This window comes from Macadamia integrifolia, chromosome 7 (genome assembly GCF_013358625.1).
Source record: "Macadamia integrifolia cultivar HAES 741 chromosome 7, SCU_Mint_v3, whole genome shotgun sequence".
In the NCBI taxonomy this organism is placed as follows: Eukaryota; Viridiplantae; Streptophyta; class Magnoliopsida; order Proteales; family Proteaceae; genus Macadamia; species Macadamia integrifolia.
This window is the reverse complement of record NC_056563.1, coordinates 14,433,635-14,454,522: the sequence shown is the minus strand read 5'-3', so window position 1 is coordinate 14,454,522 and position 20,888 is coordinate 14,433,635. Positions and strand designations below refer to the sequence as shown.

At 39.2% G+C, this 20,888-nt stretch overlaps 1 protein-coding gene, 1 non-coding gene and 1 pseudogene across 2 annotated transcripts; 1 reads left to right on the top strand and 2 right to left on the bottom strand.

The window, feature by feature from the left end:
* Positions 1 to 1,037: 1,037 nt before the first annotated feature.
* Positions 1,038 to 6,694, bottom strand: LOC122083117 (cation/H(+) antiporter 15-like). Its single transcript, XM_042650808.1, has 3 exons — positions 6,404 to 6,694; positions 5,308 to 6,315; positions 1,038 to 2,335 (listed from the first exon to the last, which is right to left on the bottom strand). Exons 1-3 carry the CDS (start codon positions 6,671 to 6,673, stop codon positions 1,163 to 1,165), a joined length of 2,451 nt encoding a protein of 816 aa, XP_042506742.1. The 5' UTR covers positions 6,674 to 6,694; the 3' UTR covers positions 1,038 to 1,162.
* A 5,326-nt stretch (positions 6,695 to 12,020) lies between these two features.
* LOC122084767 overlaps positions 12,021 to 20,888 on the top strand; it is a 135,322-nt pseudogene continuing 126,454 nt past the window's right edge.
* Positions 14,090 to 14,162, bottom strand: TRNAF-GAA. The gene has a single exon. It is a non-coding gene; the product is annotated as a tRNA-Phe (tRNA).

Genomic DNA, 20,888 nt, shown 5'->3' with positions numbered 1-20,888 from the left:
CATCTCGTCTTTCAGGGAGAGTTAGTGATTCTCCACAAAATCCAGTCATTTTACGTGATGATAAGGATATTGAAACAAGTATCCTATTCGATGAAGAATAAGTACTAAATGAGGAAGATAACACTGAGTTCAAGGGTTTACGACAAGTGGAAATAGATAAATAATAGTTGATGAATGGCTAAATATATTAATTTAATGTAATGCATTCTATTTCTGTCGATGAGCTATTTTTAGGTCGAAGTTAAGGTTATCTTATGCCTAGATATCTCATGTTTATCCTTATTTATTCTATCAATTTTTGACACTAATGCTTTTGGTCAATGTTTTCTGCTTAATTATGATAATCCATTTGTTCTTATATGAGTGGTTTTTTTCAATGTTATATTGACATCAACTATTTTATTGACTAAAATATCGAAGATGTTGCTCATTGTATATGAAGTTGATCACAGGTGGACAAGCCAATAGTGAAATTAAAAGAAAAGGAAAAAAAAAAAGACAAATAGCATTATGGTAGAGCTTTGGGTAGCCTGTTCTCCTATCGTGGAATGGCTCGTCAAAGTAGTTAAAGTTCGCAAAGTTTCTCTTGCATCTAGAGATCTCTTTATAATAGAAATCAGTTTTTGGAGTAACCAAAGTATCAAGGAGGGGAAAGGGAGTCATTTCAAAGGGTGGAAGAGATCGAGAGATACACAAATGGCGCTAGCTTACTGTACACCAATGGTATTTTCAACCTTTTCCATTTAATATGAAAGAGAAAACAGCCACGGTCAGGCGTCCAACCATTTCTGTATCTTTTGTTGAATTGGTCAGTTTCATGTTTGATCTTTATTTTTTGTCATTGTTTCCATTTCATTTTACCAGTAAATAACAGAAAATCAATGAAATTTACCACTGGTAGTAAGATCCCCGAATTTATTGTATCACATACCCTAGAAAAATCATTCAGAATTGATGAGAACCGCTAACATCCTGATTCTATGCTCTTGAACCTTTGTTTAGTATAGATTTATGGAAATTGAAAATCCGTAAATTTTAAGTTGCTATCCTCTCTCTTCCTAATCTATTCTCCTATATCTCTGTCTTCTATGAGAGCATTAGTATCACATTCCCATTTTTGTCTAGGTGCTTTATGTAAAATTTAAAACTATACAAAAAGTTTTCATGGCATGTCACCATCGGAAAGGTGGCGAAGTCTAGCTTTACCTAAGGCAACTTCAGCTTTAGATACCAATCCATGTTGTTGCACCACCAAAATCGAAACTCTGTGCTTGAAATCTGTTGAAATGAGTATGTCTCCAATGAATCCAATATCTGGAAACTCAACCCATTCCACTGATCCTTCCAATAATGGTGAATCCTTGTCATGGCGTCTCCCAACCAGAAAGAGATCAAATGAGTCATCAATGGACAATATCACATTGATAGTTCCGATCCCATCTGTCACTCCCTCTTCTGTATAGAGAACACGATCGCTGTAGTCTATAGTGGCAAGCCGAAACTCTCTGATCACTTCCTCATCCAACATCCTTTCTATTTCATCAATGAAGTACAGATTATCGCCCATCGGAATCAACCGGATCACTGTGAGATTGACGTTGGGGTGCTGGGCCATACGCATTGCAAACGATAGTGCTTCACGATCATCAATGCCCCCTAGGAATATCATTGCAACACGCAAGTAGGCCCAACTTTCTAATATAGATCTACGACCAGTCAAGGTTCCACGATCAATGAGTATACCGACGGAGCATGGAGCCATCATGAGGACCTTTTGGTTGATGTTCCTGCGACTCACCGACTCAATCCCACCATCGAGGTGCCATTGCTTGTGAAAGGGAACGATGATGAAGGAAACCCTCTTGTCCAGTGCGAGAGTGCATATGTCATCATGCATTGTAGCGTAGGGGGCTACGCTTGTGAAGGCCTGCATGGTGTTCACTCCTGGGTTATTGCGCTCGAAGATTTTGAAAGCATTGAAAATGGCACGCCCGGAGCGTTGAGATTCCATGATTTTTCCAGGAAGATAAGGGATGAGAAGTGGGGCTGAACGACCGACTAGCTCGATGAGCTGTAGGAGGTAGATGGCCATGGGGTAGTCTTGGACAGGGTGGGTGGCCTTGAGGAGGTTGATAAGGGCAGGAACACTTTCTTGGTTGTAGACGCAGACAAGTATTGGGAGTTCAGCATGGAGATTAGTGTGCTGAATGGTCCGTTTCTTGTAGCCTCTGTATTTATGTGATGGATTGTAAATCACTCTAACCAAAGGCGCAACGAAACCTGTCACCATTATTATAGATATACACATTGCCCCGAAAGTTGAGCTATCGATAAACTGCACAAAAGAAGAATGAGTGTTAGTCTTGTTTTGTGTGTGTGTGTGAGAGGAAGAGAGAGAGAGAGATTCCATTGGAAAGTTGGATTAAAAATTTTGCTGCTACGTTGCAGGAAGTTTCCTGCTGTTACCTGGGCTGGGCTCGCAGCTAAAGAAATGTAATCATGGAGGCTGTTTTGGAAAATACAAAAACCTAAGTGGTTGATTGTAAACCAAAAGAGAATGGATTACTCTAGCAAAAGAAATGTAATCATGGAGGCTGTTTTGGAAAATACAAAAACCAAAGTGGTTGTTTGTAAACCAAAAGAGAATGGATTACTCTATTTCTTTGGCTATGACCCTGGGTAGCAGAGAAATTCTTTCAGCCCGGGTAACACCAATTTTTGACAAATGAGAAGCCATTAGACAAGAAAAGTCTAAAACATACTTTGAGAGACAAAAGGTTCTTTTGATGACTCAACCTGGAAGGGATCTAAGATGGCATACCTTATTAGCAGTGTATGGTTGGCCTGGCCAGCCCGAGGTTGCCAAAAAATTTCAGGGTCTGGGTTAGGTTTAGATATTTTTGGCTTAGGGTTGTGGTTGGATTGGGTTGGACCTGGGCTAAGACCTCGGGTTGTACTTGGTCCTACCTTATATATGCAAAAAATATGTAATACATATGTAGACGTATGCAAGTTAAGGGTCAAGCGTTGAGAGTATCATAATTTATATTTAATATACAATATTGATTTAACATATTAAATATATATCATATCATACTATCATACTATTATATAAAAGCACGAAGTGGCAAATCTTTTTCTTGAATATTTTACCCTTCTTATTTATTTAAATACGTTCTCTCTCTTAATTATTATAGTTTTCTCATTCTTTTCTATTTTTCAAAAATTGTTGGTACCCATGTGTTTAACTTTTAAATTTATAACAAACAAATAAATAATAAAAAAACCCCTTTCAGTTTTAGGAAACTCTACACACACTCCTCACATTACACGTTTCATTCCTTAAGATTTTTCTCTCTTTCTCCTAATTAGTTAGAAATCCTTAAAAAAAAAAAAAAATGGTTTAGAAATCTACTAACTTACTTTTCTTTTCTTAAGAGATCTCTTCTTCTTAATTAGTTAGAAATCTACCAACTTACGGTAAAATGAAAAAGGAATCCATGGGAGACTATTTCTTGTCATTTTTTTAATCTCCTCTCTCTCTTAGTGTATCCCCAATAATATCTCTCATGTCTAGGATTGAACAGATTGTTGGCAAAATTGGCATCTAAATTTCAGTTTTTTGGCACTTCTCAAAGACCTAATTAATACAGATTCTTACACAAAAAAGTACCAAGACGAGTAATCAAAGAACCAATGTTCAACATAGAAATTAAGAAACAAAGTGAGCAGGCATAGAGAAAAAGTAAACACAACAAGTAGCCTTAATCAGTTTTTCTTTGCTCTATGAATATTTGGTTTTGGGTGTGAACACAGGGCGAGAAGTCTCCTCTTCTTCAATAGAGCATTTAGGAACATTAAAACAAAGGCAAAGCCCTAGTCTGCGCTCCAGCTTTTTCAGATAAGGTGATTGAATCTCATTTTTTTTTATTAGTTCTTGATGTAGCTTATCTCCTTATTCCGTATGTCTCTCACTCCCTTCTCCCCATTGGAAAGGATCGTAGAAGAATAGATAAATTACACCTCGAACCGAAACCCATCTCTGTCCATGTCCCTCAATTGTTTCCTTTATCCTCGTACCCTTTCTCTCATGATTTTTTTACACCATCTTTTGAAAATTTGTGGTTTTCTCTAATAAAACTCTTAAGAGGAAAAAATCCTCTAAAAAAATATGTATAAATGACTAGGGTCATGCATTTAGTACATTTTCCTAACCCATCAATATATATATATATGTAATTAACACGGGGTTTGATAGATTAGCAAAGGTTTCCTCCTTCCTTTGGAATGGGGTTTGGGTTCCAGGATTGGATACTTCTCATTCTCTTGTTGAGGTGTGGGGTAAGTTTCCGAATATTTGATTGAGATCTAGGGGTAGTGGTGATGTGGTTCAATGGATTGCTAACTCCTCCTTTTCATTTTCTTCTACTTCTCTTTGGAGTCTTGTTATGTCGAAAGCTTCAACTGTCCATTGGTTTAGAACTGTTTGGTTTTCCTCTTCCATTCCCATTGTTTGGAAAGTAATGACTAATTCTCTTCCTACCCAAGATTTTCTTATCTATAGGAATATTTCTATTCCTAACTATTGTCTTTTTTGGAATTCAGTTGAAAGTGTAGAGCACTTCTTTTTTTGATTATGCATTCTCTAAATCTATTTAAGATGGTATTCTTTGAAAGCTATGGACCTCTCCTAGATCTATCCTCAATTTGAGAGAAAATGGGGAGGGATTTCCCAAAAAAAAAAGAGGTAAAACCTCATGTGACAATTAGGACTTTAGTGCTGCGATCTACCATATCTGGTGGAAAAGAAACAAAAGAAGATGGACTTCCTCTTTGCACACTTTTGAATGATCAAGGATGCTATATCTTTTGAGGTTAGAAATAAAATTCTCCACAAATGTGCTGTTTGTCCTAATACAAGCAGACATAGATTTCTTGCTTTGGCGTGGGACCTTCATCTTATTTCTCCCCCCTAGTTTTGTTGTTCCTTCTCCTTCTCTTTGTTGTTTGTTTTTCGTCCCTTCCCCTTTTGTAGTCTATCATCAGTTTATCTTTTCTGATTATTTCTCTCCCCACCCCTCTTTTCTTTTATGTTGTTTCTCTTCCTTCCCCTGGGCTTAGTTTAGGCCCTATTCTATGGGCTGATTTGGTTTGGTTTGGTTAGGGTCTTCTCCTTGATAGCCTTGTCTGTTATTATTTTCTTTTTTGTTTTTTAACATAATTTCTATTCACCCAATAAAACATGGGGAGAAGTAGAGAAAGGAAGAGAGGATACAAGGGGAGAATAAGAGAAAGGAAGAGAGTTACCCCAAGCAGCTGTGCGGATTTGTAAAACTGAAGATCAAGCAAGCCAAGAGTGCTCAACACTAGCCCGAGCGAGATAGATTCCTTAAATGGAATGTCGAAGTAGAAGCAAGGAATTAGGGTTCCAATGAATTTGCCCAGGGTTCCAACCAGGCATAGAAGTTCTATAGTGAAGAAAGGGAGAGGTTTGATGTGATACAAATCAACATCCTCGAAATTCACAATTAAGTAAAGCGGCAACAGTACAGCCGTTACGAAGCATTCAAGCTTCTCCACCAACGTCGAACCCAAAGGTGGCCCGCCTGGAACACAGATGCCCACAAATCCCGCCGTGAGGGCCACATGCTTGCCCAACGACTCGCTCACGAAACAACAGCCTAGAACCATGATGAAAATAGAATAAATGTAGCTCTGTTTGATGGGTTTCCCTTCCTCCGTCTGTCGGATCATCCAAAGCATGATGGGTCGTAAAATATAGTAGATGAAGGTCACCAAGACCAAGCTACATGCCATCAACTTGAAGATCACGTCCATTCCATCTCCCTTCAACATGGTTTGCTTGATTGTCACGCCAATATCTACCATGATCCAACTAATCAGGACACTGATCATGGAAGAAGACATGGCTAGGCGGCCCAGTTCAGAATTGAGTAGTTTGAGCTCGTGTAGGAAACTAGCCACGACGTGGAAGGAAGTGGTAGCATATAGACATCCAATCGATTCGACGCCATCTTTGAAAGCCTTATCGAGGGTAAGGACATTCTTAAGTAAAATGGAGGTGGGCAGGGTTAACACTAACGGAACGATGAGTGTCATGATGCCGATGGACCATTCTTTCTTTCCCGAGTTCTTGATCGTGCCTATGTCCATTCTCACTCCGGCAAGGAAGAAGATGAATACACAGGCAGTCAAAGACAAGGTTTCCTGTACGTATTTGCTTGGTCGTGGGAATAACTTTAACCTGACGGTTGTGTTTCGGCTAAGAGCTGAAGGCCCTGCAATAAAACCAGCCTGAGGAAGGAAGCAGAAACGTAATTAAGGGAAAGGAATTGAAGAAGGAATTCAATTAATTGATATTGAGACTTATAGATATATATACCATGATCTGGCTGATAATGGAAGTTTGGCCCAAGGGCTTGAAAAGGAGTTGACAGAAATTTGTGAGGAGAGAACCTATGATGAGCTGGATCAGGAAAACTGGTTCCACAAATTTGAAGGGATCATCTCCATAAAAGATACCTCTACTGACTCCAGTCCTTCGTATGCATTCGGCATCCACTCTCTTGCTTCTGAACCCAAATGTCAATGCATCCGAACCGTTGATGGGCGTCGGCAACATTAACTCTTCGTATCCTGTTTTGGCATCCATGCTTAACCAGAGAGAGAAAGAGAGAGTTGCTTGAGTGGGCAAGCAGATCTATCTTTGATGTCGGTTTCTGTTTTCTTCTCGACTATTGAGATTAATGAGACTGGAAGGAGGAGATAAAAATCATAAAATTAGCTTGGAGAGAAGCAGAATCAGCGGACGGTCAAACTTAATGTGGCGTTTTGACCTTTGACTGTTGACCAATCTGGTCTACCAATGGTTCTTAATATTCCCGTTTTGTTTTTCTGAAAAGGGCGTATTTTGATGGGAGAAATGTTTGAAAAAAGCTCAACCGCAATACTTGCAATTTGAGCTCAAAAGGTCACAGCCATTGGATATCTAAACCAACCCCCACCAAAATGGGGTGTGGGTGGAACCATCCGCGGCCCTTTGCCTACTTCTTCTCCCCTTTTTCATGCGTTGTGTTCCTAGTTGAATTCTTTCCAACACTAACCTCTCATTTTTGCAGGTGAACTGGACTCCCTTTCAATCAGTGACCTTCCCTTCAGTAGCCCATCGGGCTGAGGCTAGACAGCTCACTGGTCTTCGCGTCCTGTTTCGGGGTCCGAGCGGTTCAGATTGGTATCTCGGGGAGAGGGTTGCTAGGCAAAGGTTTGACTTAGATGGCCCATTGGTTCCACATCACCCTCCTCTATCTATACATAATCCTGACATGGTGCCTGAAGAAGAGTTCCAAGCGGCCTTGGTTGGTGAGACCGCAGATCATTTCACTGAATCGACGGGGGTTTATCACGAGTTCCTGAAGCAGGAGACTGCATGTGTACCCTTGACTTCCAATGGCCCCCAGGTAATGATTCTAAACTTTTCTCAAACATCTTGATTTTTTGTGTGAACGACCAACATGATTTCTTCTTCAATATGATAGGCCGGTCATCTTTGTTGGCTGAAGCGTCCCCAGGTTAGTTGCTGCCTCCACGGAAGGTTCTACCCATATGAGTGCCAGACAGGTTCATAATATGGCGGAACACTCCTCTTCTATCCCAAGTTTCCCTGAGTGGACGTACCACAATGTGCGGGATCCTTCGGTCCAGATCATGTTACCTAGAGCGACAGTGGCCAGTGAGACCATGGGTCTTCCCATTTCCTTCGACTGTGTAGGATCTTTTCCTTTTTTGGTGCATGCTTCATACATTCCCCTGTTACAGGTTTTCCCTTTTGTATATGCTGAGTGCCGCTGGATGATCCAGAACTTGGACACATGCCTGTACTGTCAGACAGAGCGAAACCATGATTAGGTACCTTCTCATCTTTCATCCTCATTGATGGTGGATTCTTGCTAACGTTGCCCTATTGTCAGGACTTGTATATTGCTGATATCGAGGCGCGAATGTGCCACTTCAACCCTGGATTTGGGGATAGGGGTCCCGATACAGAGTATGGAGGTGGGGTCTCTGATCCTGGACATGAAGGCGCTGGTCCTAGTCATAGAGGTGGAGGGTCCAGCTTTGGCTTTGGATGTGGTGAGCCTGCCTTTGGAGCTGGTGGATCCAACTTCGGGAGTAGGGAGACTGATGAGGGTCCCACCTTTTCCATGGAGGATTTTCAGTTTATATGGAGGAGGATATACAGGACGCATAGGGTGGATCATAGTTATTAAATTCGCTGAATTATTCGTGAATAATTCATGCAAACAGAAATTTTTCAAATTAAACGAAAAATTCTAATTGAATCCGAATTATAAATAAAATTTGGTAAAAATCACGATTTTTTCTAATTGGATTTAAAAACGTGAATATATCGGCTCGAACCGATTTAAACCGAATTATTCGGTTCAAACACACTTTATAAAAAAAAAAAAAAATGTTCGAATAACAAAGCCCAAAAGCCAAAACCGAGGGTTTGTTTTTCACTTTTTCTCATCTTCTTCTTCATTCTCCCAAAACCCACTTCTTCGTTCTGCTTCTCCGGTTCTCCACTTCTCCCAAAACCGAGGGTTTGTTTTTCTATCTTCTTCTTCATTCTCTTAGTTCTTGACTCGTGACTCGTGAGGTCAGGGACTCAAGGGTGCGGCGGCCGGCGGGTGCCGAACTGCCGATTGATTATGCTGGCTTCTCCCCCAAATTTCCGCTGCTCTGTTTTCAAATCTAATGCTCATAACTTCATCATGAGTTCGTGACTCGTGAGGTCAGGGGTGCGGCGGGTGCCGATTATTTATGCTGGTTTCTCCCCCAAATTTCAGAGGTTGGTTTCAAAGGTTGGTTTCAGAGGTTGATACTCCGGTAGTCGTGAGTCGTGACTCGTGAATCGTGACTTCGGTCACTTAGACTTGAGTCTCTTGACTCTTCTCTGCTGGTTGCAGCCTTGCAGGTATGTGTTCTTCAATTTTTTTTTTTTCATGAGTGTTTTGTTCAAGCTGTAAAATCTGAAATGTGTTCTTCACTTTTTTTTAAGTATGTGCTTTTTCTTTAGTATTGATTGATAAGCAATGTAGACATAGAATCCGTTTTCCTTTGTCTTGAGGATTTACTTGGAATTTTGCATCTTCAATTTCAAACCTCTTAAGGTTAATACTGGTTAGTTGAGGAACAATGCTTTGATTGTAGTTATGGCTCTTGGGTTCTTCAGTAGGTGGATGAGACAGAGGAGAAGACCAATGCATGGATTCATAACTTGATCAGACTGTGTAGATCACTTTCCATGGAGGTTTACACAAACGTTGGCCTTTGAATCAACCTAATACGGCAGTTAAATTATTGCCGTAGTATAAAATATGTAACAGTGGTTTCAAGAAACTGCAACCATAGGTACACCAATTCCGGTGGTTTCCTGTAACTGCTGCAACAGGCTTTTAGTTTTTTTTTTTTTTAGCTAATTTTTTGATGGTGATTGGTCTTTCCAATCAGCCCAGTGATTGTTTCAGTCTAGAACTCTAGATTACATGGGCTGTATTTCTTTGTACTTCCTATTTATTCTCTTTATTTTTTAAGGGTTAATGACTGCTGGTGTTCCCAACGTTTTGAGAAATTGTACATTGAGTACCCAACATTTGGAATTTTGTATTTGGGGTACCTATACGTTTGTGAATTGTATATTTGTATTTGAGGTACTATCTGCTCCACCCTTTCTATCGAGTAGAACTTAATGATTTCATTGATGAAGATGAGTGGCAAATATATAGACAAGAGACCTTAACAGTGTATCCCTTTGATTGTGGGATGGTGATAAAATAGAGATATAGATTTAACTACATAAGGAAATGTGTAAATGACCAATGCTATTGTAAAAAGCTATGCATGTTAGTGGGACTTGAAAACTTGATTCTTTAATTATCCAGAGGCTATTTGCTTATGTAATGTAATTATTAATATGATATATTTGTTTGTTTATATGAAATGATTTATTTTTTATTTTTTTATTTTTTTGTGTGTTTCAACTTTTAACAAATAGGAAAAATGGGAAGACAAAAAGAAAAGTTTTGGCAACATGCTGAGCAACTTGATAGTTCACATTTCAAATGCAAATTTTGTGAAAAACAAGTTTTTGGAGGGGTCACTTGACTCAAGTATCATTTAGCTAAGGTTAGTGGTCATGAAGTTGCCTCTTGTGAGAAAGTATCAGATGATGTCCAAGCAGAAGCTCTTCTTGCTATTAATTCTGAATCAAGTAGTAAAAAGCGGAAGAGTTGTACCAGTGGTGAGAGTATAGTTGGTTCTTCTCCTTTGACTCCTTTAACTATAACTAGTCAAAGGCAGTCCACAATGGAGGAAATGATCCCTAAGATGGACAAATCAACTTGGGAGAAATCTCTTCGTGACCTTTTTATTAAAAATAACATTTCTTTCAATGTTGTTCAATCGGATGCTTTCATCAATTTTGTGAAGTGCACAGCCCGTTATGGTCCTAGTGTTCCTATTCCAAGTTATGGAACCCTTCGTGGAAGAATAATTCCTGAAGCAAGAAAGGACCTTGAAAAATATGCTGAAGAAGTAAAATTTTCTTGGAAGCAAACTGGTTGCACATTCATGTCTGATTCATGGACTGACTTGAAGAAGCGGTCTTTTCTTAATGTGATTGCTTATTCCCCGGGTGGTGCTCTCTTTTTGAAGTCAGAGGAGTATTCTCATGCTAGATTGACTGCTTCTTATATATTTGATATTCTTGACAGAGAGATTCAAAGTATTGGCCCAAATTTAGTGGTTCAGCTAATTTCAAACAATGCATCCAATTATTCAAGTGCACTTGATATGCTTACTGAAAAGTATCGTTGGTTGTTTAAGACTCGATGTGCAGCCCATGGTATCAATCTAATGTTGAAGGATATCTATGAAAAGGTTTTTTTGGGTTTAAGAAATCTTTGATGAGGCGAAAAGAATTATTGATTACTTGTACAAGTCAATAATTGTCTTATAGTTGATGAGGAGTTTCACAAACAAGGATCTAAAATATCCTTGCAAAACTAGATTTGCTTCAAACTTTTTAATGCTTCAGTCAATTGTTGAAGTGGAAGAGAAGCTTAGACTCCTAGTTGCATCAGCTGAGTGGAGGAGTCTAAGAAATTCGAGATCTTTTGAAGCAGATCGAGTAGTGAACACTATTCAAAAGGAGTCGTTTTGGAATGATTCAAAAGAGATTTTGAGATTTATGGAACCAATCATTCGAGTTCTCCATTTGGCTGATGGTGATGGGGCTACATCAGGGTATTTGTATGAAGCAATAGAAAGAGCAAGAGAGGTATTGGAGAAGCTTTATGAGGAAGACCACCGGTATGACCAAATTTTGAAAATCTTTGATAATAGAAGAGATGAAAATATTTTGAGTATCATTCACTATGCAGCTGCTGTTTTCAACCCCACTTATTTTTTTAGTGAAAGATTCAAAAAGATTCCTCAAATGAAAGACGCAATAGATTTCATTGGTGAGATAGTGGTTCCACAAGATGAGAGGAGAGAATATTATGGACAGTTGGCAGTATACCACATGAAGTCTAGCACTCTTTTTACTCCCAGTGCCAAGATGATGATGGAAACTAGTCATCCTCGTAAGTGTAATAATTACTTTCTTTTTAAAATTTTTAGTTTATTGTTTCTTATGTAAAAATTACTTGTCCTTTAAAATTGTTTATTTATATATATATATATATATATTTTGCCAATGACAGGGGTTTGGTGGCATATACAAGGTGATGCTATTCCTATCTTACAGAAGTATGCCATTCGAATATTGAGCCAACCATGTAGTTCTTCGGCATGTGAGAGAAATTGGAGTGCCTAGGATACAGCACAAACCAAAAAGAGGAATAGATTGTCAGCAGCGATGTTAGATGATTTAGTCTATGTGAGAATGAATTCGTTGATGATGGAAAAAAGGGGTGAATTTGAACAGAAAAAACATGTTACCCATTAATTTTGACAATATTAGTGTCAATGATTTTGATCAGAACATTGAGGACGTTGATAAAGAGCTAGAGAGATTGTTGGATGATGTGGATGATAGCATTGCTGAAGACTTGCTATTTGGTGCAAGTGCTAGTTTTACTGAGAACGAGACTCAACCCCCAGATAGTGTATAATGATTTAGTTGAGTACTTAAGTTATGGTGATGTAATAACTATTGTTATGCTTTTGTGGATGTTTTGCTTTATTTAGAATAGTTTTTCCTTTTAAGCATGAATGATGGAATTAGGTGAGTCATGGACTCATGGATTGAATGAAGTGATTTTGAACTTTTATGTTCCTACAGGATAATTGGTAGAAGCATTAAAACATGCATTAGAAATTGAATTACTGTAACCATTGCTTCCATCACTCAATGACAACTTTTTCCTAGTTTTTTTACTGTATTGTATATTTGAACTACAATAATTTTCTCTTTTTAGGTGTACATATCAAGTTAATTACTTAATAAATAAAATAGATACAATAAATCATCAATATAACATCCGAATTTTTTGCCCAACTTTTGTTTTTGTACTCGAATAATTCCCGAATCCGAATCCAAATCCGATTTTTATTTTGTCCGCTTTTTTGACCGAACCCTTAAATTAACCAATCGAATTATTCCGAATAATTCTTCGGCCGAATAATTCCCGAATCCGAATTTGCTAACTATGGTTCTAGGTAATTAACAAATTCTAGGATTTTATTTTATTTGCAATCTTTTATTTTAAGTAATTTCTAGATAGGTAACAAGTTTCCAATTTGAGTCATTCTTTGTTTCTATTTCAATTAGTCTAGATTTATGAGATTTTATTTCTGTTTTAGTCTTTGACTTTAAGTAGGAAGCTTTAATTTTATATTATTATAAATAAAGCATGTAACCCAAGTTATGGGATTAGTTCATTAATGAAGAATGAATTGATTGGGAAAACCCCCCATGCGTGGCCCTCTTCTCCCCCCCACCCCTCCCCTCCCCTCCCCTCCCCTTCCCTTCCCTTCCCTTTCTTCCCCTCCCCTTTCTTCTTCTTCTTCTTCTTCTTCTTCTTTGAGATCTCTTCTTTGCCCCTTCTCTCTCTTATTTCTTCTTTGTCCAGTGAGACAACCCCTTCTTTCTTCTTCTCCTTCCCATCTATCTGTTACTGTCATTCTCTCTCTTCTATTTTCTATTTCTACTAAACAAATACTGCTACTCTGTTTTCTGGGCAACATAAACAGCCCTGATATCGATCTCCTTTGATTTCTTGGAGGCCCCCCCTTGGCCCCCGCATTACTTTGGTTCAGGTCAAACATTCATTGAGGAGAACTTTAGAACTGGAAATAACATGGATACGAGAGCATTGTTGGATGATTCAAAGCTCATAATTCACAGAAAAGGCCAGGGAAGTTGGCATCGAGAAATTTGGCTCTAGATATGCTGGAATACGTAAACCTCAAATAAATGGGAATAGAGTCGGATGATGGTGATTTGGAAAGCGAGATGGGGTTATTTGAATCTGGAACTAAACCAACCTAAAGAACTCCATTTTTTCTTTGCTTGCCATATATAGGAGAGTTTAGAGTAAATGCAATATCATTGCTTAATCGGAAAAGCGGAAAAGCGGAAAAGCGGAAAAGCGGAAAAGCGGAAAAGCGGAAAAGCGGAAAAGCAGGAAAGCTAACCTTCTCCTTTGAGTTTCTTCCATGCAGCTTCAAGGCCGCTGGTAAGCTGACCGAACATTTCCGCTTTAACAACACCACGCATTTCTCTTCTAACAATAAGACTCTTGGAATTAACAAAATCCCATTTCTCTCTCTGAAATCAACAAAAACAAATGAACTAAGAAAAAAAAAATCTCCGTACATACTGAAATGAACATAGATTCGAAAATCCAAGAGCCGAACCTGACGACTAATTTAGATCTGAGGCCAACTATTTCGGTAAGTGGAGCTTCTTGGATTGCAGAAGCTATGGTTTGCTGAGAGTGAAAATTGGATCGGAGACAAGTGGCGGGAAGAAACAGCCGAGAAGGAGTCAAAACGAAAATGCGGTGAGCGTGGATCGAACACGCGACCTTCAGATCTTCAGTCTGACGCTCTCCCAACTGAGCTATCCCCGCACCCGTGTAACATAATTATCTGGTTATTAGATCAAAAATATATTTTTATGAAAATTCCAACAGCAGGCTCATTTAACTGCAAACTCAATCATGCGTTCAATGAGTCTAGGGATATAAATGGAAAGTTGAAATTCGAATTCACATTCTTATTTGTTAGGGGTATCCGTATTCAGATTAAAATCTGAAGTATCCAATCTGATTAAATAATCGGTTAATGATTTTGAGGGTTCTTGAAGTTTAAACAGGTTCTAGAGAATGAGTTAAATAGTTAAAACAACTTAGAAAGATGATTAAGAGCAAATTATATTCATTGGGAGCAGAAAGGTCTGGATTACACAAGTCAAAGGGTAAACAGATAGTTGAAAATTCAAATTCGATCTACATCCGTATACGTTTAAGGGTGTTCATATCTAATCATAAAATATTTGGATCCAAACACATCCAATCCTAATTCGATCCGTATTTGATCTGTTACATCCCTAGATGAGTCTTACAATTCGGTACAATATCGGTATTTTGATTCAGAATAGCAAGGTAAGAGTCAAAATCAAAATCGTATTGTATTAAGAAAAAATCTTACACTTCAATATCGATATCATACCGGCTTGGTACGGTTTTGATACAATAGTTTTGCTAATTTTTGCCTTTTTATGTATATAATTGGTAATTTGGTATGGTATTCAGTATATACCATAGTTCTAAGTATCGATATCGGATTGGTTGTATTGGTTGTATCATATTGGTATCGGCTGAGACCGACACTGATATCTAACCTATCTGGATCGATTTTTGTTATAGGAACAACATTTAAAAAAATAAAAGGAAAAAAAAAAAAAATTGGATTGGTTACTTTTTTTGTGAAAAGTGGGGCAAATTGACCAATTTGAATCAATACAACCCATCTGGGATCAATATCAATAAATCGTTCTTGGCCCATACCAATAACTAAATCCTTAGTACATATCAAACGGTTTTGTCTTAAATACCAATACCATACTAATACCATACCATGCCAAAAAAAAACATTTTGTCATACTAAAACCATACTGAATCACCTTTGGTACAGTTTTGAAATCAGTTCCAAATTGACACCCTATTTCAATCCACGCATGGTCGATCTCACATCATTTTCCTTCTTTGTTCCGTGCATTTTCAATTTTCAATCCTTCGACACTCATGACTCTTTTTTTTTTGTTCGACACTCATGACTCACTTAACCTTTCCTATAACCAAAATTTACCTATCAGAACTCTAAATTCGCCATATGGGTTTGGATCAGACTAGAGATGGCTATTATTTTACGCATGAAAACAATTGTTAGTGATATGGATAAAATTGGGCCGCCAGTAGGTAGTTGCCACATGGCAAGGGATCAAACCTGACACATGACCAGTTTAAGGCCACTTTGTAACCGACGGGGACTTGATTCCCCACACCAACAATCAGGGACTCTTCATGATGACGGTTGCAGAATGAGGATGCTTCGCGAGGAAAAAAATCGTCTGTTTTTCTTCATCCATGTTTTTCTTGTTTTGCTACCTTTAGAAGGCGACATGTGGCATTACTTTAAGTGAACGGCCAAGATTGAATTAAAAACCAAACTGAATGTAATAACCGTCACCCAATTGAATTAATCTTGACCGTTGATGACACGTGTCATCTTCTGCAACTAGCAAAACACAAGAAAAACAGGAAAGGGAAAAACAGATGATTTTTATCCGCTTCGCAATGGCTGTTAAGAAAGGAGGACAAATCATTCTGTTAACAGATCCTAGGTGGAATGAGGTCAGGTCATCTTCACTCAATAAATAGGAGAACAGTACCCAAGAGATGCAGGTCATTTACTTCATACCTTCAGCCTATTGCTCTATCATTGTCAAACTCATTTTGTTGTTTGCCCTGAATTCTAACTCAGGCATCAAAGAGTCCATACCAGAGTTCCCTCTTGTAATCTCTTCTTTTTTGTCTCTTTACTTTGTGTGCAGGAAATCTAGCTCGGATTTCTACGGCAACAACTAGCATAATTATTTTGCTGCCTTGCAGGCAGAATGTAGGCTCCACAAGTTCATGGGTTCAATTCTTCATTCTTTATCTTTTGCCTTTAAACAATCCCAACTCCACTCCACTTCCCATCTCAATCTCCAGTACTTATAAATAAAGTCCCAATGGGAAAATTAGATAGGTAGAGAGACCAAAATGAAATTTTAGGCATGATTCCTGGATGGGGAAGTATATTCTTTTTGTCTAGCATGTCAAAAATTGTACAAATAACTTTATGAAGACAGATTTATATTTGAATTCAAAGATGTTGAAAGAAACCTCAATTTTTCAAAGGGAGAAAAGTTTGAGGTGCACTTGGATGAGTTCAAAGGGAATTGGACAGGATTGTTAGCTTTTGATGTAAAGCTCGAAGATGAGGACAAGGCACTCCTCTTACTGGTGTCACTACCACCTTCATTTGATCACTTTGTGACTACACTACTATTGGTAATGATACTCTCAAACTTGACAAGGTTATTGTTGTTTTGCTGGTGAATGAGACATAGCGGAAAAATAACGATGAGGGGTGTCAAAGGAGGGTATGTCTTGGTTGTCAGTGGTGGTCAAGAAAAAAGTAGATCAAATGTGAGACTAGAGGCGTTTGGCAAATACAAGGGTCACTAAAGTCTTAATGTCACAAAATAACTTACAAAAAGGAAGGTCAAATAAAGAAGAATTGTCCAGGCATAAAGAGGATAAAAAAGAGAAAGAGGGCAAGGATAATGAAGATAAATCATCTATTATTGGTATCGTGGAAGGGTCTTGGAGTGATGATGGATATCTCACTATTTTATTGAGTATGGAAATTGTAGATTGGTTTTAGATTCTGGTTGCTCATTTCATATGTGTTCAGTCAAGGATCAATTTGCTATATCTCATGCCTGTGAGAGTGATACTATAAAAAATGGTAAATAATGTGGAAAGCAAAATTGTCGAGATTGGGACCATACGAATTTGCATGTTGATGGGGTTGTGTGAACTTTGATTGGGGTGAGACATGTGACGAATCTAAAAAAGAATCTAATTTTAGTTGGAACATTAGATTTGAGAGGTTTTAGATGCTCATATGAAGGTGGAGTTCTCAGGGTTTCAAGAGGAGCCATAACAATAATGCAGAAATGATGATTGAAAATTTGTACTTGCAAAGAGTGTTAAAATAGTTGGAGGTATTGTTGGAAACTCAAGTAAGAGTTACAAGTGGTCAACGAAGACAATAGATGGTTCAAGCGATGAACAAGTGCATGTCTAAAAAGAAGCATGTATCTTTCACTTCGGATTTGGTGAGTGGTAGTGATCTCTTGGAGCAAGCTGCAACGGTATGAGAGGTAGAGCCATGCCATGTTGTGTAGGAATGGTGAGTTGTATAGGAGACCCCGGGTAGGGGTGTAGGCCAAGTCCATTTTTGGGTATAGCAGATTCGCAAACAGGAAAGGACGCGTGTGGGCCATTCCAATTCGGGTATAGATGATTCATAGATATAATGTCGGAGTTTTTAGAAATGACATTAACCGCAACCTTCTTCAAAGTGGTTCGCAAAATGTAAGCCAACGTAAGATTGTTAGGGTTTGGTGTGTATTTGTAATTGGGTTAGGTTTTGGATCTATTATATGTATAGTAATTGTAATTGTGTGGGGATTAAGGTTTTTGGATTCCCTATATATTGTATTTGTGGGAAAAACTCTTGAGAGAAACGAAGGAGAGATCACTTTGTGAGGTGGAGAGTGATTTAGTGAGTATTTTAGGTTTATGTGAAAAATCTTAGGTTATCTCGGGTGGATGTAGGCAATCGTGCCGAACCACATTAAATTATTTGCCTTGTGTGTGTGTTTGTTTGCTTGGTTTCTTCCTCGTGGTTGCGCATTCGCATTCGTCCCTAATAGGTCATTAAAGGTGGCATGGAATTTAGTTGATAATCTAGAGATAGAGGTGTAGGTAGATTGAACCATATTCGTAAGACTCACCTATGACTCCGATTTACAGAGGGCTCTCTCTGATATGCCTTGGTCCGTTCAAGGCCACTTGATGGTCTTCCATAGATTGTCATCAGAGATGGATATACCAAATGATAACTTCAACCATGTCAAAGCAAGGATTCAGATCCACACTTTGCAACCAACCTACTGCACTAGTACTATTGGTATGAAATTAGCCATTGTAGACACCGAATTTGTCACCCGCCCCAGATAATGATGATTCATAGGATATGGGTGAGATATACGCTTTCTTTCGAAGGAGGACTCAACATTTTGAAATGACTTGGATTCAACTTAAAACCCCCAACTATTTTGAAACCCTAATCTAGCTTGAAACCCTAATCAGACCCGAAACCCTAATTCGGTCTGGGACCTCTAAACAACCGAATCATACCCAAACTCGTGGTACTTGGTATTAGAGCATTATATAATGACGAATTGATTTTAAGTACTCTTTGATGGCGAGGGAACGACAAGAAAAAGGATTGTCGGAATTCCCCAGTTTGCAATAGGACAAAAGATCCTTCATTTTGAGTCTTAAACTTTTTTTAGCAAGAAATGAGCTCAACACCCATCCCGTTGAATAGTACTCAGAAAGATGATTCCAACAATATATTGTGTGTAAAAATCAGATCATTAGATCTCCCAAAATCACATTAGAAGCAAGAAACCCTTATTAGGGCAAAACAAAAGCAATTGGGGCCCTCAAAATCCAAAAGGGAATATTCCCTTCTCGTTGGCACGTGAGATCCAAAAAGACCATTATACCCCTGCTTTTTATCTAGGTCCACCAAAAGGGCATATTTTGCAACCGCAAGCCCCCAAAAAAATAAACCGTTTTTTATGGACCCACGAGATTTTCACCTTTTTTGGGTCTGAATCCCTATAAAAATGGCACTATTCACTATTCCCAAAAAGACATACCAACTTACCTTTTTATTTACCACTCCTTTTGTAATACCCCGCTTCTTAAACCCGGTCTGATTTCGCGGTTGAACCGGTTTAACCATGCAGGAACCGAGCCAGAGGAAATTAGAGCGGGTTCCTTATGGGCTATGATGGCACGGGTGACCTTAAACACCGGCTGGCCCGACAAGTCCGAGCCAGTGCCAGAAGAGACGGGAGTGCCCAAACCGTGTACGTGCACCTACCATAAGGCTATGTACGGATAAAACAGGTATTATATCCGTATTTTAAGGTATAGACGTATGCTACATCGTATGCCTGGGGTGGGGTTCGCGCCTAGGTCCGAACCCGGTCAAAATCCCAAGTCTTGGCTCTCAGGTGGGTAGGACAGGTGGGTGCACCCACCTGAGTGACCCATCCAAGTGCACTATTCACTTAATTAGGAATGGTATATAAGGCTTTATGATTTTCTTTTCTTTCCATTTATTACCCTCGTACGTTGGTGAGAAAAGTAAAGAGGAGAGAGAAAAGAAAGGGAAGAAGAAAGGAAGAGAAGGAAGAGGAAGAAAAGGGGGATTTCAGCGGCGCCGAAGCTCGATCTTCCCATTCCGGTGCCGGGAGAGTGATCTTCAACTCTAGATCTACAGTTGGAGGTAAGAAAAGTTGGGTTTTGTGAACATTCACCATACCCAAGGTTTAAACCCTTGATTCAAGTATGGTTTCTTGAGATCCTGTAAAACCCCTTTGAAATGATGAATCTAAGGTTTAATAGATGATTTATGTGTTGATCTTGAAGGATTTGAAGAGATATTGACAAGGTGGAAGGAACATTGTGGGTTTGAAGTGGTTGGAGGGTTTGAAGTCGTTCTTGAGCAAAGAAGGTAAGATGGTTTTCCCTCACTTGAATCTAACCTAGATCTAGGTTAGAACCATCCTATAGGACCTTGAGGGTGTGAAGAATGGGTGGGGAAAAGCCCCATTTGATTCCCCAAAGAATGGAGAAAACGGGGAAGAAACAGTGTCTTTTCAGCCAAGACCGGTGGGTACAACCGGTGGGCTCCTACCCGCCTGTGGGTACCCACCTGAGAAGGCAAGTGGGCCTTCAGGCCCAATCGGCGGGTACCACCGGCGGGTACAACCGGCGGGTACCTACCCGTCGGTCCTAGCAAGGGGGTCCCTGGCCCAACCGACGGGTACCACCGGCGGGTACTACCGGCGGGCCCCTACCCGCCGGTCCCAACCGGTGGGGAAGACCGGTGGGTAGACAGCCCACCTGTCTGACCCACCCGTGTGGCCCCGAAGGTGATCCTTATGTCCGATCGAACCCAAATCGGACGTGTGACCTTCTTTTGACGTTCTAAACATGATTTTATCATCGGATTTCATTAATTTTTATTCTAAAATGGTGAAGCACTAACCCCGCTCAATTATGTTAGGTTCACCAAATCCTACCCGATTCGCTCCGGATCTCACCCGTACCGAACGGGAATCCTTGTACGCTACAGGTAAGTGGGGAGAGGACGTTTGGCCTTGTTTCAAGGCATTGTTTGGCATTCATTTAAATATATCTAATCTATTCATGTCATCATGAATATGCTATGTAGATTAGTCATTCCACACATTGATGCGCATATGTGCTATGTTTACTTTTCAAGTGCCAATTGAATGAGATGTTTATATGTTGAATGTGGACATCATGATGCATAATGCATTGATAGACTAGATGCCATAGTCGGCTTGGAAACGAATGCATTGGTGGCCCGTGGAATGGGACACGGTGGCACTATGCAATCGTACTATTGTCATA